Source organism: Panthera leo, chromosome D1 (assembly GCF_018350215.1).
Source record: "Panthera leo isolate Ple1 chromosome D1, P.leo_Ple1_pat1.1, whole genome shotgun sequence".
NCBI lineage: Eukaryota > Metazoa > Chordata > Mammalia > Carnivora > Felidae > Panthera > Panthera leo.
In genome coordinates this window covers 16,651,561-16,669,233 of record NC_056688.1, presented here as the reverse complement: position 1 = coordinate 16,669,233, position 17,673 = coordinate 16,651,561, and the positions used below count along the sequence as shown (strand labels likewise).

At 56.0% G+C, this 17,673-nt stretch overlaps 1 protein-coding gene across 1 annotated transcript; it reads right to left on the bottom strand.

The window, feature by feature from the left end:
* Positions 1-3,084: 3,084 nt before the first annotated feature.
* On the bottom strand, positions 3,085-14,996 carry ABCG4 (ATP binding cassette subfamily G member 4). Its single transcript, XM_042905674.1, has 15 exons — positions 14,937-14,996; positions 14,070-14,319; positions 9,806-9,923; positions 9,555-9,687; positions 9,380-9,430; positions 9,034-9,179; positions 7,767-7,890; positions 7,524-7,638; positions 7,210-7,352; positions 5,868-5,966; positions 5,476-5,644; positions 5,274-5,374; positions 3,786-3,944; positions 3,500-3,618; positions 3,085-3,335 (listed from the first exon to the last, which is right to left on the bottom strand). Exons 2-15 carry the CDS (start codon positions 14,305-14,307, stop codon positions 3,110-3,112), a joined length of 1,941 nt encoding a protein of 646 aa, XP_042761608.1. The 5' UTR covers positions 14,308-14,319; positions 14,937-14,996; the 3' UTR covers positions 3,085-3,109.
* Positions 14,997-17,673: the final 2,677 nt, after the last annotated feature.

Sequence of the window (17,673 nt, the reverse complement as noted above, 5' to 3'; positions counted from 1 at the left end):
AAAGACATGAGCCACTCTACAAAATGTTCTCTGGGCCTGAGTGGCCCTTGCTGGCTCTGGATGGCTGTTCGTCTCCTGTAGCTCCCAAGGGCTCTTACCAGTGTGTGAGTTTATAAATGTTTTACTCTTTTCGGAGTATTTACATTTTGAAAGAGAAAGTAAAGGTGAAGAATCTTGAGAAAGACGGCTTAATGGTGGGATTTTGTGCCCTCTGATTTTAATAAGCCACCTGCAGGCATTACTCCAGGGAAAGGGCGGCACCCAGAACGGCCCCTAAAGCTAGCTAGGGTTCCAGAAGCTGGGACTCTGACCTCTTCCCACTTCCCACCACCACTCTGAACCCTCACGATAACGTCCATCTCCAGGGGTGCCTGGGTAGCTCAGTCACTTAAGCGTCCGATTCTTGGTTTCCGGTCAGGCCATGATCTCACAGTTCATGGGTTCGAGCCCTGCATCGGGCTCTGTGCTGACAGCTCGGAGCCTGGAGCCTGCTTTGGAGTCTGCGTCTCCCTCTCTCTCTACCCCTCCCCCACTAGTGCTCTGCCTCTCTCTCTCTCTCTCTCTCTCTCTCAAAAGTAAATAAACATTTAAAAAATTAAAAAAAAAAAAGTCCATATCCAGGCAGGCACCCAACCAGTAATAGACTAGACCCTCATCTGGCCCGGGACACTTAGCTCTGCATGTAGCACATGCGAGGTAGTCCTAGCAGCTGGCAGGGTCAATGTCAGTCCCTTCCTTCAGTCCCCAAGCTTCAGGATCAGGAAGGAAGAGGGTGAGACAATGTGCTGCTTCTTGGGTCACCTTGCCACCAACCTTCAAGGACTTCTGGGCAGTTGTCTACTGCAAACCTCAGACCACCAACCCACGTCCAGTCCTGATGGCTGATGGCTGGGCCCTGGTTAAGTGTGGCTCAGGGACGGGGCTGGGGGGTGGGGGGCAGGAGAGAAGAGAGGAAGAAAAAGAGAAAGCTGGGGTAAGTTCGGTGAGGTACCTGGTATTCTCATCCTAGCGCTTAGGCTCTGGGGTCAGGCTCTGGGGTCTTTCCTGCTTCTCACTGCCCTTTATGACCACTGACTAGATGCCCTCCCCCGCCCCGCCAGGCACAACCGGGGCTCAGTGACTTCTGAAGAGGGGGACATGTATCACTTGGCGAGAACACACCCATGCAACAGACACAAGGCACCCACACAGAGCATGCAGAGCCACCCTAACCATCATCATTGGCCAGTGTCAAGAATGAGGAGTCTGGAGGCAGAAGACCCGGTTCCCAGATCTGGCTTCGCCTCCATTAGCTAAGGGTCCCTGGGCAAGTTACTTAGCCCATGTCTCAGTTGTCTCATCTGCAAAATGGGTTATCATGAGGGACGATGCACAGTCGGCATTGGACTTTCTTGAGATAATGAACACCAAGCATTTGTAACATATAAAGCATAATACGGGTACTTTATATGCTACACGTTCGCTACCTTGACATGTACTAGCTTGGCTTACCACCCACTGCCACAAACCCCCTAAAGCGCGCAGACTCCTTTCAAGTGCTTCGAAGACCCCTCACAGCCCGTGGCCCTGGGCGCCACGCCCGTACACATTTCTGCACCGCATACTGTATAAATATAGGTTTTATTAATAATGGGTGAAACCCCACAAATACGACTGGCATCTCTGGGTGATGGCGGGAATCCGTGGCAGGACAAGAGAAGGAAGAGTGGTATGTGTACAGAAATCCGGGGGGCGGGAAAGAGCCCTGGGGGAAGGGGAAATCAGAAGTGGCATGAGCCTGGACCTCCCACAACAGCCAGACATGTTCTGTGTCTGCCGCTCTGGGGCCCAGGGGCCGCGTTGGCTGATGGGAAGGGTGTGGAGAGACCCAGACGGGAGTTTGAATGAGCAGCAAGCGGCTGGGGAAGGGGCGAGAGAGTGAGAATACCAGCCTGACGCACAAGAGAGGGGGCATGGGGTGGCAGGCGGCCAAGGCCAACTGATGCCCGTCTTGTGCTTGTGTTGGCTCCTGAACCCCAGGGAGATAGTGCCTTGTGCCGCCCCTGACTTGGAGGGGAAGGAAGACCCGGGGGTAGACACCTGCAGATCCCGGAGACACCCCGGGCAGCACCAGCCTCATCCTTAAAGGCCAAGCGGCATGCCCAGGAGGAGGCCGGCACTGCCCTTCCCGCAGCTCCCACCGCCACCATCGCTCCTCGGGGCCACGGCGGACGGCGAGCGTGTGTAGGTCTGAGATTGCCTGTTCGCATGTATGTGCCCGTTAACTCTGGAGAGGGTAGGGAGTTTTGCAGGACCGGGCAGGAGAAGCAAGAAAGGAAGCTTGGTCTTCTCCTACTCATGCCCCAGAATAAAGTGCATTCTCCAGTTCCAGTGGCAGGTGAGAGAGAAACACAAACATTATTGCAGAGGTGCCACCAGACCCTACCCCCACCAAAGGGGACGGGGAAGGGTGAACGGGGCGTCCCGTGGCCCCAGGCCTCTCCAATCCCCAGGATTGGGAGGGGCGACCCAGACAGAAAACCCAGCTTCTGTCCCAGCAGATTGTCCAAGGCGGCCAGGTCTGGGGGTGGGGAGAAGGTGAGGAGGAGGAACAGACTTCCAGAGCCTTCCCTGCTCCGTTCCAGTGTCCAAATGGGACTTCCAGGGGGCCCCACCAGGGCCCAGCCCTGGAACCTGAACCTCAGAACAGTCCAGTTTACAAACACTTGTGTGGCGGGGACCCCCAGAGGAGGCCACTTTGGTCAGTTGTGAGTGGGGGCCTGGAGACCCTGGGGCTCCCAGGCAGACAACAGAGGAGGGTGCCGAGGGCGGGAAGGAGGGCGGCAGCCTCCTAGTGGTCTTTGCATGCAGATGTTGGAGGGACTAGGGAGGAAGCTACGAACGGCATCAACTGGGGAAGACTCCTGGGCATGGCGGGGAGGGCTGGAGCCCCGGTTGCCACGGCCACGGCCGGGAGCGCAGTCCAGCAGCCAGCCTGTGGAGCAGCCGAGAGAGGGGAGGATGGCTGCACCAGCAACCAGTGCCAAAGTCTACGAGGTTAAAACAGTCCCAGAGGGCTGGGGCTGGGGGCTTCCGCTGCGGGGGCTGGGGCGCAGGCCAGGGCCAGGCTCTATCTCTCGGACTTGACCCGGTAACGGAGCACAAGGTACGCCAGCAGCCGCAAGGCCAGGAAGAAGATGCCCAAGACCAGGAAGTCCATGTAGAGCTTGGCGTCCTCCACATCCAACGCTCGGAGGATACTCTGTGGATTCTGGAAAGGGCAGTGCTCCTCCAGGCAGGTCAGATCTTCTCGATCCATGCCATAGATGGTCAGAATCACACCCTCAAAGCCATACCTAGGCACGTGGGGACATCAGAGCAGGATACAGAGCATAGGTCACTGTTCCCTGGGCAAACCGCCAGGGCCCAGTTGCAACTCTCTCAGCCCTGGGGCCTGGGCTCCTGCCGGAGGGTGGGGGTGGGGGGAGCAGGGACAGATGGTGAGGGAAGGGGCACTGACCTGACATAGGAGAGGTAGGAGCTCCATTGCAGGTAAGTGGGGATGGTCTTGAAGCTGACAAAGAAACCGGAGAACAAGAGGACAGGGATGGCGGTAACTGGGCCCACAAAGGTGGCCACCTGGAGGGGAGGGAAGGGGACCGGGCCATCACAGGAGTGACCAGGATAGACTCAGGACTGAGGTGGCCCCGGGGTTTCCCACAGATCCATTCCCATGCCAGCCCCTGTTTCCTCCCACCAGATCCTGTCCACCGCCCCTCAAGATCCCCAAGTGCCGGGCCTCCCACCTGTAGGGAATTGGAGGCAGCTCCAATCAGCAGCCCCAAAGACTGGGCCACCAAGGCGGTGGCAGTGGCCAGGGCTGAGAAGAGCAGGAAGCGACTGGTTTCAGCTGGCTGGCCTGTCATCCAGTACATAATGCTGCAATATACCACCGGGCACACCACCTGGGGAGGGGACACAGGCCTGGGCAGTGGACCGCGAGCCAGGGGCACGGGAGAAGCCTAGGACAGCTCTTCCTCCAGCGTCCGTGCTTAGTCCTGTCCCCGCGCTCTGTCTGCTGTTCCCCCCCCCCCCCCAGGCTGACCCATGACCGCTTCCTTCCTGGCTATATGAACCTATTCTCTTCCTCCGGTGTCACCGCTTCCATTGGACCCACTCTGACCAGTTCAGGCATGGCGACTTCTCCATATCTGAGCTCCGAAACCTGGACCAGCTTATTCTTTGTATTGTTGATTAATTAACTCTACATGGGAAGCATACTTTGTCCCCCTCTGAGCTATCAGCTCCTGGAGGCGGAGTCCAAACCCACGAGTACGGTACGGCAGGCTGCCCCCTGCACAGGGGCGCCCAATCAAGAGGCCACCAGAGGCCGAGATCCAGCTGTGCTCTCCCCACAAAGCCATGCACCCTGGCGCGGGGCAGCAGCCGCCCTGAGGAAGGGGCATCTTCGTCCAATCTGCACAAAGGTGCCCTCGGGATTATTGGTGGCCCTGGAGCTTGGAAAAGAGTGGCAGTGGCAAAAAAAAAAAAACCCAAAAAAACAACCCAAACTGGCTAACATTTAGTGGGCACTTTAGTGCATGCCAAGCACTGTTCTTTTTTTTTTTTATTTTTTTTAAATTTATTTTAATGTTTACTTTTGAGAGACAGAGTGTGAGCAGGGGAGGGGCAGAGAGAGAGGGAGTCACAGAATGCGAAGCAGGCTCCAGGCTCTGAGCCGTCAGCACGGAGCCTGATGTGGGGCTCGAGCCCGTGAACCGTGAGACCACGACCTGAGCCGAAGTCGGACGTTTAACTGACGGAGCCACCCAGGCACCCCTGCCAAGCACTATTCCAAGGACTTTACACGTATTAACTCATTTAATCCTCAAAAACGACCCTGAGGTAGATACTCTCGTCACCCACTTTATAGATGGGGACGTGGAAGCAGAGAGAGACAGGGGCTCAACGTCTCCCGGCTACCAAGTAGCACTAAGGCTCCAGGGACTCCACCAGCCCCCACTGCCGTGGATAAGATTTACAGAGTCATTCACGGGGTTATTATTCTAATCACTGTCTGTCTGTCATCGGTCGTTCCCACTAGAACATAAGTTCCACAAGGTCAGGATTACATCTGTCTTATTCATTGCCGGATCCCAGCGCCTGGTGCACGGTAGGGACTCCCCGCCTACTTGCTAAGTGAAAGGGAAGAGAAAGGATAGCAGGGGACAGGGTTGAGGGAGACAAGCAAGCAAGTGAGGAAGGAACCAGATAGGAGGGAGGAAGAGGCTTACCTGAAAGGGCACGTCGGCCATGGTCTTGGCCAGATAATATGCTTTGAGGCTGTACCAATAGTTGAGATGCTCCCTCATGAAGACTGCCATCTCTAAGGGGACTGAGGACACAGGCAGATTAGGCACAGCTGTCTGATACCCTGACCCCCTGTGCCCCCAGCCTCCCCCCCCCCCCCGCCACGCCCAGGGCAGCTCAGCTCACAGGTGAGCACAGTTGGCATAAGGGCAGCAAACATGAGGAACAGCATGGAGAAGAAGAGGCAGCCGGTGTTGTTGAAGACCTTGCTGGCATCGTTACCGATGTGCAGGTAAAGGAGACCAATGAGCACGCCGATTACCACGTGGGACACAAACCGCAGGTGGGTCAGGACCTGGGTGAGGAGAGGGGATGGGCCGCAGGCCAGGGATGAGCAGCCACACTGGGGTAGGAACTCAGAGCTGCCCTCGCGGACACACAGACACACAGGGGTACCGGGAGACTGCCGGCGGTGGGGGCTGGGGGGAGGGGGGACATTCCCCTCCCAGCTGCTGAGATCCTATGCCCCCCAAATCCAGGCCTCTACCAGCCTCTTCTCCCCCAACTTGATGCCTCACCGTGTCCCTGAGGATGGACAAGAAGGTCCTCTTGAAAAGGATGCAGAACTGTGTAAGGGTGCTGGTGGCAAAGGTGTGGCTTTCGATGGGATCCACTTCCTGGGGAGAGGACATTGGCTTAGGTGAGCCTGTCCCACCCACTCACTGCACATCCAGCTCAGTGATGGGAAAAACCCTGAGCCCTTCCTCAGGGCAGGGGTCCTCCAGGTGTACTGATGGAAAATTCCCCACCATTGAGGTGCGTGCCTGGAAGCTGGCCTCAGAGTCATGAACTGGAGCGAGATTCCGAGAGAGAGAGAGAGAGAGAGAGAGAGAGAGAGAGAGACAAGGAACAAGTAAAAACGTGGGAGGCAGGAGAGAGCAAGGAGGTCAAGGACACCTGTGGGGGCTAATAGGAGACCAGTCACTCCTCTTCTTTACTCCATCAAGAAACCTTTACCCCAAGGGCACAATGACAATCATATCTAGCAATGATAATAATGACCGCAGCAACAGTAAGGAACCCTTCTGGTTTTTGAGGCCAGCATCCATCTTATCAGTTCAGAAGAAAGAATTAACCAGAGGTCATATGGCCTCCAGGCACAGCTGGACCAACCAAGGGATTGGAGGAGTGCAACGCCACCAGCTCACAAGTGGTTAATTATCACTACCCTAAAGATATAAGCACCAGATGGACCGAATGAAATCTCTAACACAGAGAACAAAGATTTTTCAGATTCCAACTCTCTTGAGGTGGGAAAGATCTCCATCTGCTCCGGACGAAACAGCACCACAGCACCTGCTGGCATGACCTTATGGGTCTCCAGTCAACGCCATCCACCTTCTCAAGAGACCCTTGCCCCAAATTTTGGTCTTAAAAACCCTCACTTGCGAGCCCCTGGGGAGTTTGGGACTTTTGAGCACTAGCTCCCCATTCTCCTGGGTGGACCTACAGTGCAAAGACATTTACGTGATGATCTAGTTAGTCCTGCCAATAACCCTGGAGGTAAGTGTCATCACCCCCAGGCTGCAGATGACAGTAGGACACGTTTTGGCCATGAGGCAAGAGACAGCATCGGTTTTGCTTACCAGGTGGCACCGTGCCGGCACCGAGGACAACACACAGATGCTCAGTAAGAACTTGCTGAACAAATAAATGAACGAGAACGCCAAAGCTCAGAGGTCGAGCAACGTGCCCAAGGTCACACAGCTGTTAATAGTAGGTCTCCTCCAAGTTCTGGGTTCTTCCTAGAACCCAGTGGTTGTGATGCCTCTGGGGGACAGCCTCTTTGGCAGGGCCGTTGTCCATCGTCCCACCCCCCTCCCCCACTTTTCCTTCTCTGCCGTCCCCACCCCTACTCACCTGAGGGCAAGGGGGGCAAGGGGTGGGGACCTCATTCTTCTCTGGGATGCTCTTCTTCTCAGCCATGGTACAGAGCCCATTCTGCACAGCCCTGAACAGCATGGGGTTGAGGTCTCCGTACTCTCCAGAGGCCACTTCGATGACTAGGAGGCACAGAGGGGAGCGCTTAGCTAAGATGTATACTTGGTTCCCAAGGGCAAGCCAGCCCCTCCATGCGTGTGTGGGGAAGGCCAGTGACAGCGAGGCCTCTGCCCCCAAGGAGGCCCCGGGTGCGTGACCCGATCCCCCAGGTTTGGCCCAGCGTCATCACTCACTGAAATCAGCTGGGTTGTGGTAAGTGGGGCAGTGCAAGCCGAGCCCCTTCAGGTAGGGGATCAGGTTGGTGACCACGCCCTTGAAGATGCACTGACCCTGGCTCAGGATGTAGAGCTGAGGCAGAAAGAGAAGGGTGAGGAAAACACAGCCAGTGGACCCGGCAGGCCCCACCAGCACCTCTACTGATGCCCTGCTCTCTCCCCATTGCAGGCCAGGCACGTGTGAGGCCCAGAGACACTCACCTTGTCAAACATCTCAAAGAGCTTGGCACTGGGCTGGTGGATGGTGCAGATGATGGTACGGCCCCCCTGGGCCAGGGACTTCATGAGGGACACCACTTGGAAACAGGAGGCGCTGTCCAGACCACTGTCCAGAGAAAGGGAGTGGGGTGGGGTGAGGTAGGCAGAGCCCAAGAAGGGAGAGTTTGGGGTGGGGCAGCTGCTATGAAGGGGATGGAGCTGGCAAGGAAGGGAGTCACTCTGGCCATCCCCGTAGCCTGTACATACTGGACGATTCAGGCGTTTGGAGTTACCAAGAGGCCCAGAGCACCACTCAGTTCAACAAGCAAATATCCAGCGAGCACCTGTTGAAGGCCAGGCCCTGGGATTCCGGTGACGGATCACTAAGACAGACTCTGGTCCAGAGGGAGGGAGAGATAAGCGCACAGATCACTTGAGATAATGTGGAACGTGGCGTGACAAAGAGGGGAGGGTTCAGGTCTGCCGTACAGGGGTTGGGGGTAGTCAGAGGAGTTTGCCGAGTGCATGTGGACGAAGAAGGAGGTACGCCAGCTCTGGTGGAAGGGCAGGCATGGAGGCGAAGGGCATTCCAGGCACAAGACACAGCATGTGCAAAGCTTAGAGGCAGGAAACACATGTCTGGCCCAGGGAATTATAAGCAATTCAGTGTTATTAGAGCATAAAATAGAAGACGGCATGAAGCAAGATGTGAGGCTGGAGAAGTAGGTTCAGACCAGGACCTTGTAAGTCCTCTGATTTTATTAGGAGGGCAAATGGGAACCGTTGGGTGTGTTTTCAAGCAAGGGAGTGAGAATTGCCAGACTTGTCTTTTAGAAAGCTCTCTCTGGCTGCACTTTGGAGGAAGGATTGGCTGCGAAGAGACTGAAGGCAAAGAGATAGGAGTCGGTTGCAGAAATGCGGGCAAGAGCTGCTGATGTCCTGAACTCAAGCAGGAGCCCTAGGGATGGGGGTGGGGCAAATCTGAGAGACGGAGAAAGGAGGTAGAATCAGCAGGATTTGGTGACTGCTTGGCTGTGGGGAAGAGAAGGAGAGGGAGGCATCAGTCAAGGAGGACGTGGGATTTCTGCCTGCATGAAGGATGGGGCTGCTACGGCAATAGGACTGGCAGGGACGGACGAGGAGTAAGCCCTTATCTTGGCCCCAGGAGGCTGCGAAGGCCGGACTCTGGTCTCTAGCAGTGGAGCAGATTCCCCGGGGCTCAGGGCTGAGAGGAGGGGGCATCCTGCTGGGGGAGGAGGGGGAGAACTACCTGGTGGGTTCGTCAAAGAACATGACCGGCGGGTTGTTGACCAGCTCCAGGGCGATGGCCAGGCGCTTCCTCTGCCCACCGGAGAGCAGGGCCGTCCTCGTGTGGGAGCAGGACATCAGGCCCAGTGCTGTCAGGATCTCCGTCACCTGGCCCAGGCCCCACCCCCATCCCAGGTCAGCTTCAGAGTCTCCGCTCCTCCCCACCCCCACACCACCCCAACTTAAAGAAGTCTTCCCTTAAGTCCACTGGCCCCACCCGGGCCCCCCCCCCCAACCCGGGGCTCTAGGACTCAGAAACACACACAGGGCAGCCGTCCTCTTCTCACCCCTGTCTCTTCCCCACTCACCAGTTCCTTCTTCACCTCTTGCTTCTCACTCAGCTTCAGGTTAGCAGAGACCTGAGGCCCAGAGAGTAGGCGGGTCAGATGTGTGTGGGAGGGGGGCCCTGCCTCGACCCCTTGAGGATGGGGGCGGGGGACAGAAGCGGGGGCTGGGAGGAGGAGGCGGCCATCCAGCCCTCACCATCATGGCTTCCAACACCGTCAGGTGTGGGAGCAGCATGTCTTCCTGCATGATGTAACAGGACATCTTGCGGAAGGTCCTCAGTTCCCGCGGCCTCCCGTTGACCAGGATCTGCCCCTTCATGCCAGACTCCCTGGAGGAACATTGGTTGCGGGTGGGGGGTCAAGGCCACTTCAGATCCCCTTCTGGGCTCTCCCGGGGATCCGTCCTCCCGGCCCCTTTCCCCGCTTCCGCGCCAGCCGCGTCCTCACCTGTACCCTGCCAGGATGTTCATGAATGTGGACTTGCCAGCCCCCGAGGGGCCCATGATGCCGATCAGCTCCCGGCGGCAGAATTTACCCGACAGGCACTTGAGGAGGGTCTTATAACCTGCAGTGAGGGAGGGAGGCACTTCTGATCAGGGTTGCAGTGAACAGAGGAGCCCCAAACTCTCAGCAGCGGCCATGGCTCTTATTGAAATAGGCAGTCCCTACTCAGGGTAAACTGATTCGGAGGGAGGAATGACCTTCAGAGCAGCAACAGTATTCACACCCTCTCATCCTGGTCCCCTAGAAATGGCCACTCCTAATGTCGAAGCATCAGGGGTGACCATACTCTTCGGCAGGCTACGAAAAACCTCCACACCTCATGGATGGTCGCGGAGAGCGGGGTCAAGCTTATAGACGACCCTGCTCCCCTTCTATACACACAGCAGTGACCCTCACTGCCTCCAGGAAGATTTTCCCAACGATCAGCCAGAGTGAGCTGGTCGAATGGCCTCGGTGTTCCCATAGCGCTTTGCATATGCCAGCACGTGGCTATTTGACGTGCCTGTCTCCCACCCCTTCCCCACCCAGCCTCTTAGTCTGTGAGCTGCTTGGGGGCAGAGTCTGTGGCTTGCTCATCTTTGTAACCTCAGGAGACTGTCTGGCAGGTACTAGGTGCTCAGTAAGTGTTCCCGGAGTGAGTGTTCTCAGAGCTTTTGCTTCATTCTGGAAAAGCCTTCTTTGTGCTCCCTTGGCCCCCTAGGCTTGTCTCTGCAGCCCCTAACGTGGCCCAGTAACATCTCATCATTCATTCACTCATTGGGAGGCAGCATATGCATTAAGAGCACCAATTTGGAGTCAGGTGGATCTAGGTTCAAATTCTGGCTCCACACTTACCAGCTGTGTGACCTCAGGCAAGTTGCTTAACCTCTCTGAGCTCCAGGTCCCTCATCTGTAAAATGAGGATGATAGTACCTATCTCATAGGGTTGTTGTAAAGAGTCAATGAGATAATATATGTAAAGGCATATGACACAGTGCTTGGCACATAGAGTATATTTAAAAAATGACATTTTATCATTAATTCCATTTGACAAATGTTTATTGATATCCACTACATTCCAAGCTCTGTACCAGACACTGGACAAAAAAAAAAAAAAAAAAAAAAAAAAAATGAAGAAGACACATTTCCTGCTTTCAAGAAAGTCATAGTCTGGGGCGCCTGGGTGGCTCAGTTGGTTGAGCGTCCGACTTCAGCTCAGGTCATGATCTCACAGTCTGTGAGTTCGAGCCCCGCGTCAGGCTCTGTGCTGACAGCTCAGAGCCTGGAGCCTGGAGCCTGCTTCAGATTCTGTGTCTCCCTCTCTCTCTGCCCCTTCCCCGCTCATGCTCTGTCTCTCTCTGTCTCAAAAATAAATAAAAAACATTGAAAAAAAGAAGAAAGAAAGAAAGTCATAGTCTAGGTAAAAATGGCGGGAACGTCTGTGGATCTAAGGAAAGATCAAATAAGGGTCATAATAGAAGCACAAATAATGCACAATGAGAATGCAGAAAATGGAACTGAGGAGGGTGGAGGGGCAAGGGAAATATCAAGAATGGCTTCCCGGAAGAAGTGGCAATTGAGCGAAGTCTTGAAGGATGCTCAGCACTCAAAAATGGAAAGGAAAGTCAGAGGCTCGCCAGTCCTTGGAAGGAGGAGCTCTGCCACGTGAGAGAATATACAGAACACAATCCAGGAAGCAGAGGTCAGAGACTACAGGGAGTCACCCGGGAAAACAAGGCAGAGAGGAAGGAGGAAGCCCATGAGACCAGCCTCGCCTCGTATGCTTGCAGACCTGCCTCAGTGAGGCAGAAACACCAATCTCCCACTGGAGATTTTGTTCATTACCACCCTCCTCCGACCCCCACTGAGCCCCACTCCCTCTCCACAATACCTCCTTAGCAGAGACAGCGAAGGGATGTGATCTTTCACTCTCCCTCCACAGCAGCCAGCTCTCCCTCTGGACGCATCCATTCAGAAGGAGGCTCAGCTGCTGTCCACTCTGGGGTCCTGATCGCACCGACGGCCTGGATAGTGCTTTCCCGTTTATAAACTCATTACCCGGGTTGCTGCTACAGCAACATGGACGAGCCAACTGGGGCCCAGGGACATCCAGTGACTCACCCAAGGTCACACAGCAAGTTCTTCACTGGGAGAGGGCAAGTCACAGGTTCTATCCCTCTGCCTCAGTCATTATGACCATCAACCCGAAAGACGTGTGGTTGTATACTCCGGCAAACGCCTTTCAGAACCACTCACGGGAAATGATTTCTTTTGCAGGGGAGGAAACTGGCAATGATGAACCTTCCTCTCATTTAATCACAGCCAAGCACTAGATTGGACACTGATGCCTAATACAAATATCATCTTACACTTGCCTTTCACAAAGCATTTCCACAGATAATGTCTCAGCTAAGCCTGTGCAATGACAGTTCTTATCACCCCTATTCACAGATGAGGAAAAGTGAGGCCGAGAGAGGGTAAGCAGATGGCCCAAGGTCATCTTCCAGTGGACAGGTGGCTAGGAACCCAGTCTTTGAACCCCTGCTGTTCCATAGCTGCTCTTCACGGGAAGGGCCTGCCAGGCCTTGACATAAAGACACATCAGAGTTCTAGTCCTGCCTCAGTCAGTAACTCTCTTGCAATTCTGTCAAGTCCTGTCAAAATCAGGACAGTAACGTCTCCTCCCAAGGCATAACAGGGTTATTGTGAATGTTAAGTGAGGTATTTAATAATAACTGATAGCAAAGTGTTTTGAAAACAAGAAACACCGTAATAATTAGGGGAAATGGGCGGCAAATCCTTACCTGGGAAAGGCAGAAACTACCCTCTCTCCACATCCCTCTCTCTTTTTCCTCTCTGCCCACCTCTAATTTCTCTAATTGCTTTCTGTCCTCCAGACAAGGGGAGAGGGACTCCAGTGAAAAGGCAAGTCAAAGAGAGGAGGACAGAAGACAAAGAAAAGGGCAAGGGACAGAAGAGAGAGCAAAGTGGACAGTGGAGAGTATGGGGCTGGCAAGGTCAAAGGAGAAAGGACCCGGTCACAGGTGCCACTTTGTGACGGGTGGGTGGGTTGAAGCAACCGGTCCATCTAACTACATTTCTTTCTTATCTACACATCTCCTCGAAACTGAGGAAACGAGAGGGCTAAGGACATAATGGCTACCTCTTCATTTTGCCCAGAGCTGGTCTCGGGGCGGAGAGGCTGCTCAGGGACGGGCACCGGGCAGGGGGCCCAGAGGCCTCCGTTGCCATTGGCTCAGGCCCTGTGACCTTTTGGTCACTCATGGGAGTGAGGGTGGGGAGGACAGAGACAGCTCATGCTTGGTCCTGCTCGGAAGCACCCCAAACTTATTCTTCAGTCTCAGAGAACAATGTCCCAGCTCCACCCCTCGTCCACACCCAGCTCTGGGGGAAAACAGAAACAACAACAACAAAAAACCCTCAGCTTGTCTATTCCCAGCTCAAGCTGCCGGTGGCCGGCCAGGGGCAAGGGATCCAGGCGATGGCGAGGGTTCCGAGGAACTCAGAGCCCCAGCCCTTCCCCACCTGTGCTGATGAGAGAAAAGAGGAGGGGATGGGAATTGGTGTACCAGGGAAGTTAAGAGACGGGGAAAAACAATACGCAGGGAGCTGGAAAACCTGGCTTCTGGTCCTGGCTCTGCCACGTATGAGCTGTGTGGCACTGGACAAGTTACTCAACTTCCCTGGACCTCAGTTTCCTTATTAGTGACGTGAGGATGTCATCTCTCTTGCTAAACCCTCACCCTCCCTGCCTTGGAGGACTTCAGCAAGAATGGAGTAAGGCGACAGGAATGAGAACATCTTTTAGGATTAGCAGTGTTCTGTGGGTACAAGGATATTGCTAACCGCTGGGGAGAACCTGTGCAACACAGCCCCCCCCGCTTCCTCGTACCAGCCCTCAAAGGCAGGAATTCTACCTAAAAATAAAGAAGGAAAACTCCGCAAGAGTCACTGAACCCCCGGAGGTCATCATGTCAACCTAGAGGGAGAAAGCTCCAGGAGCCAGTTGAACCTAGAGTCCCACACAGTGCTCGCGGGTGTGGGGGGAGCACAGACCCGCCGCCTCAACTGTGTGCATAGTCAGCGGGTTGAGATTTCAGTGCTCCCACAGGGCCCATTGGTGCGGAACAGGGGACTCCCAGACCTCCTGCTCTCCACGAGGCCACTCCTGGGGGCTCCGCAGCTCCCCACCAGACTGCTCCCTTACCCCGTTTGCGCCAGCAGGGCCCCTCCCGCACGGAATAGGACAGCTCCACGAACTCGATGTCCACTGCTGAGCGCTTGGGTAGGTGGGAGAAGCGCTGGGCTTCGGTGATGTGGTTCTCCACCTTCTTCAGGTGCGTGGTCAGCATCGGGGGCTCCGCCCCGTCCTCCAGCGCCACGGCCATGGCCACGGCCCCGGGTCCTAGTCCACAGCCCACGGCCTCCAGCGCCTTCTCCGCCATCACGCCGCCGGCCTGCAGGGAGAGGGCCTGCTCGGTTCGGCGGAGACCCCCAAGCCTTGGCTCAAACCTCCCTCGCCTTCTAAGGCTCCCCCGCCCCCACTCCCCGCCTCTTTCTCAGGGCAGATCTGCTACGGAGAGCACCCCACTCCCCACCGCCAGAGCGTCTGCCCCCTCCTGCCCCCCACTCCCGGCGCAGCAACGCTCGGGTCCGACCTCTCCTCGGTCCGGCCAGCCCCAGCCCCGGCTCCAGCCTGGCCGCAGCCCGACCCCTACAAGCCCTCACCCGCTCCCCCCTGCCCGCGGTGGCTCTAATCTCCTTACCCCGCAGGCCAGCAGCCCCTGGGGACTGGAGGGTTGGGGAGCGGGGAGGAGGGAAGGGGCGGCCCGCGGAGGCTGCCCGCTAGCTGGTCTGGGTAGCCGGGTGCGCGCAGGGCGGACCGGGGGGAAGGCGGAGGAAGAGGAGGCTCTGGGCCTCCCGCAGCATCCCCCTCCCCATCCCCGGGCGCGACGCCCGGCCCGCCCCTCCCGCCGGCGCCCCGGGGCCCCGGCGGCCGCACCACCCGCACCCAAGACCTCCCCCCTCCACCGCGGCGGGCTCCCCCCTCCCCATCTCCCGCGTGCCTAGTCACCTTGATGCGCCCCCGGGCCGGTGCGGACCGAGAAGCTTGGCGCTGCCGCGGGCCGGGGACGGAGACTCCGGGCCCTTCTCACCTGCCTCCGGCTGCGGCACCGCGGCCCGGCTCCCGGTCCCGGCGGCGCGGGCCGGGGCGGGGCCGGGGCGGGGCGGGCGACTGGGGAGGGCCCGGGCCCCAGTCCGCCGAGAGATGACAAGGATGGGGAGGGGCGAGGGGGGCGCGCCCCGACTCGGCTGGGCTGCGCACACCCGGTTCCCGGAGCCCGGTCCCGGGCGCTGCGTCCTCCCGAGCCCGCCGGGCGACTGCGCTCCGCTCCCAGCTACTGCTCGCCGGTCCCGCTGTTCTTAAAGGGCCCGCGCGGCCCCGCAGCCGGCGGGGGGCGAGCAAGGCGAAGGGGACGGCGGTGCCGGCGACGCGGAGGCCGGAGCCAGCGCAGGTGTGGTCCCGGGACTGGGGGGTTGGCGACGAAAGGCCAACTTGAAGACAGGAAAGGAGCTGAAGTCGTGCAGTGGGGACAAGTCCCTGGATTACATACTAGATGACGGTGGTGCGTATATGGGGTGGGGGGGGGTGGGCATGAGGGTGCAGATGCCATCTCTCTCAAGGGATTGTGAAAGCTGTCAGACTGCGCGCGCACGCACGCACACACACACACACACGCCATCAGTTTCCCTCGGTTCTGGCCCTTGAGCTCAGGCTTCCCCCAGGGATTCCCCAAACTAGATAAAAGGCTTTGAAAGCTAGTCTTGGGATATCCTCCTCCCCTTTCCCCACACCACCCCCACTTTCCCTCTCTAAGCCGGAGGAAACTAGTTAAGAAGGGAAGGAGAGTGGATGCCTTGGGAGAGCTTGAAAGCAGCTCCAAGGTTAAGGTGGTACTTAGAGCTCAACCTGCTTCGCCTGTAGACATCTTTATTCTCCCAGGCAAATTCAGGCCTTTAAGACAGGCACAAGCCTTATACACAAGCACATATGCGCCAGGGCATGTACAGGGCTCACAGACACGGCCTTCCGCATCTCCTAGCACACACGTGCGTTCTCTCCCTCACCCCACAAGCCTTCAAATGCAGGTCTCCAGAACACTCTGGGGCTTGCCCCTGCTTTGCTCCTTACTCTTGCTCCTCTTGGTCCCTGCTTGCCCCAGACCCAGTCTTCTAGGGGTAAGTAGGTTAGCCAGTTGAGACGTGTGACCTGAGCTTTTAAGTTCCCACCTGTCACAGGGCAAAGACAGATGGGAGGGGAGGCTGCTGGTGCTGCAGCCACCTTCTTACTGCAGCAGTTGAGAGGTTACTAGCAGTCAAACCTCTCCCCTGCTCATCGGCCCCTCCTCCAGCCTCTCCAGCGCATGAGCGCCCCGAGGCTGGCAGCCTCTTCGAGACATCACCAGGCTCCACCCTGTAACTGTAAGGTTCAGTGGGTTTCGGGTCCAGCCCTCCTTACCTTCCCCCCCACCCCATGCCCTACATCACCGCCGTTCCTCAGGACCAACGTTCTCCTTCTCCAGATGGACCCTCCGTTCTCCAAGTTAACTCCAATGCCCTAGTATAGACTCCCCATCGCCAATGGTTGCATTCATTGAGCGATCATTATGGACCTGGCGTTATCTGACTTCATTCTCACAATATCCTCATGCGGCAGGCGTTACAACCTCTCTTTAGAAATAAAGAAACATGCGACAACGTGGTTGGAACTGGAGTGTATAATAATAAGCGAAATTAGTCAGAGAAAGACAAATATCATATGACTTCACTCACATGTGGAATTTAAGATACAAAACAGACGAACATAAGGGAAGGGAAGCAAAAATAATATAAAAACAAGGAGGGGGACAAACCATAAGAGACTCTTAAATACAGAGAACAAACTGAGGTTGCTGAAGGGGTTTTGAGTGGGGGGGGGGGAAGGGCTAATTGGGCAAGAGGCATTAAGGAGGACACTTGTTGGGATGAGCACTGGGTGTTACACATACGGGATGAATCACTGGATTCTACTCCTGAAGTCATTATTTTAAAAATAATGTAAATTTTAAAAAATAATAAATTTAAAAGAAGGAAAGAAGAGAAGGAAGGAAGGAAGGAAGGAAAGAAGGAAGAAAGGAAGGAAGGAAGGAAGGAAGGAAGGAAGGAAAGAGAAAGAAAGAAAGAAAGAAAGAAAAGAAAGAAAGAAAGAAAGAAAGAAAGACAGGCATAAGGAGGTTGGTTAAGCAATGTGCCCAAGAGGACACATCTAGTCAGCAGCAGAACAGGGCTTGAATCCTGAAGTTTTTGCTTTTACCCACCTGCTATGGGGCCTCTCAGAACCCTATTCTCAAATGGACTCCCTCCCTCCCTCCTGTTTTCTAGACAGGCTCTTCCATTCTCCCAAGATAACCACATCTTAGTGACACCCCCTCCTTTCCCTGGCATACAACTTTCCAATTCTCAGGAAAATGTTCTCCCCTTTCTTAGGAACACAGTGTCCCCCTTTCCTCGGGACAGGCTTCCCCAGCTTCAGAGACCAACATTTCCAAGTGTTCCATCAGCTTTCCACGCCATAGGATTTACACCCCATGCCCCAGAGCCGTGGTCCTCAGCCCTGGCTACGAGTTAAACATCACTTGGGGGATGTCTACAAAATATGTCCAGATAGTACCGCAAACCAGTTAGTCCTGATCTCAGGACTCAGCTCTTAGTGTTTTTAAAAAGCTCCCCGGTGGACCCCACTGGGTAGGAAGTCGAGAGCCCCTGCCCTA

Bases quoted from the DNA above. Each gene is read 5' to 3' on its own strand.
- ABCG4 (XM_042905674.1), bottom strand. From the start codon at position 14,307: ATGGCGGAGAAGGCGCTGGAGGCCGTGGGCTGTGGACTAGGACCCGGG. The intron at 7,353-7,523 runs GTGAGTGATGAC...TGTGCCTCCTAG, and splicing joins CCACAACCCAGCTGATTTCA to TCATCGAAGTGGCCTCTGGA. The intron at 3,945-5,273 runs GTAAGCCTCTTC...TCCCCTCCCCAG, and splicing joins TGGCCGACGTGCCCTTTCAG to GTGGTGTGCCCGGTGGTATA.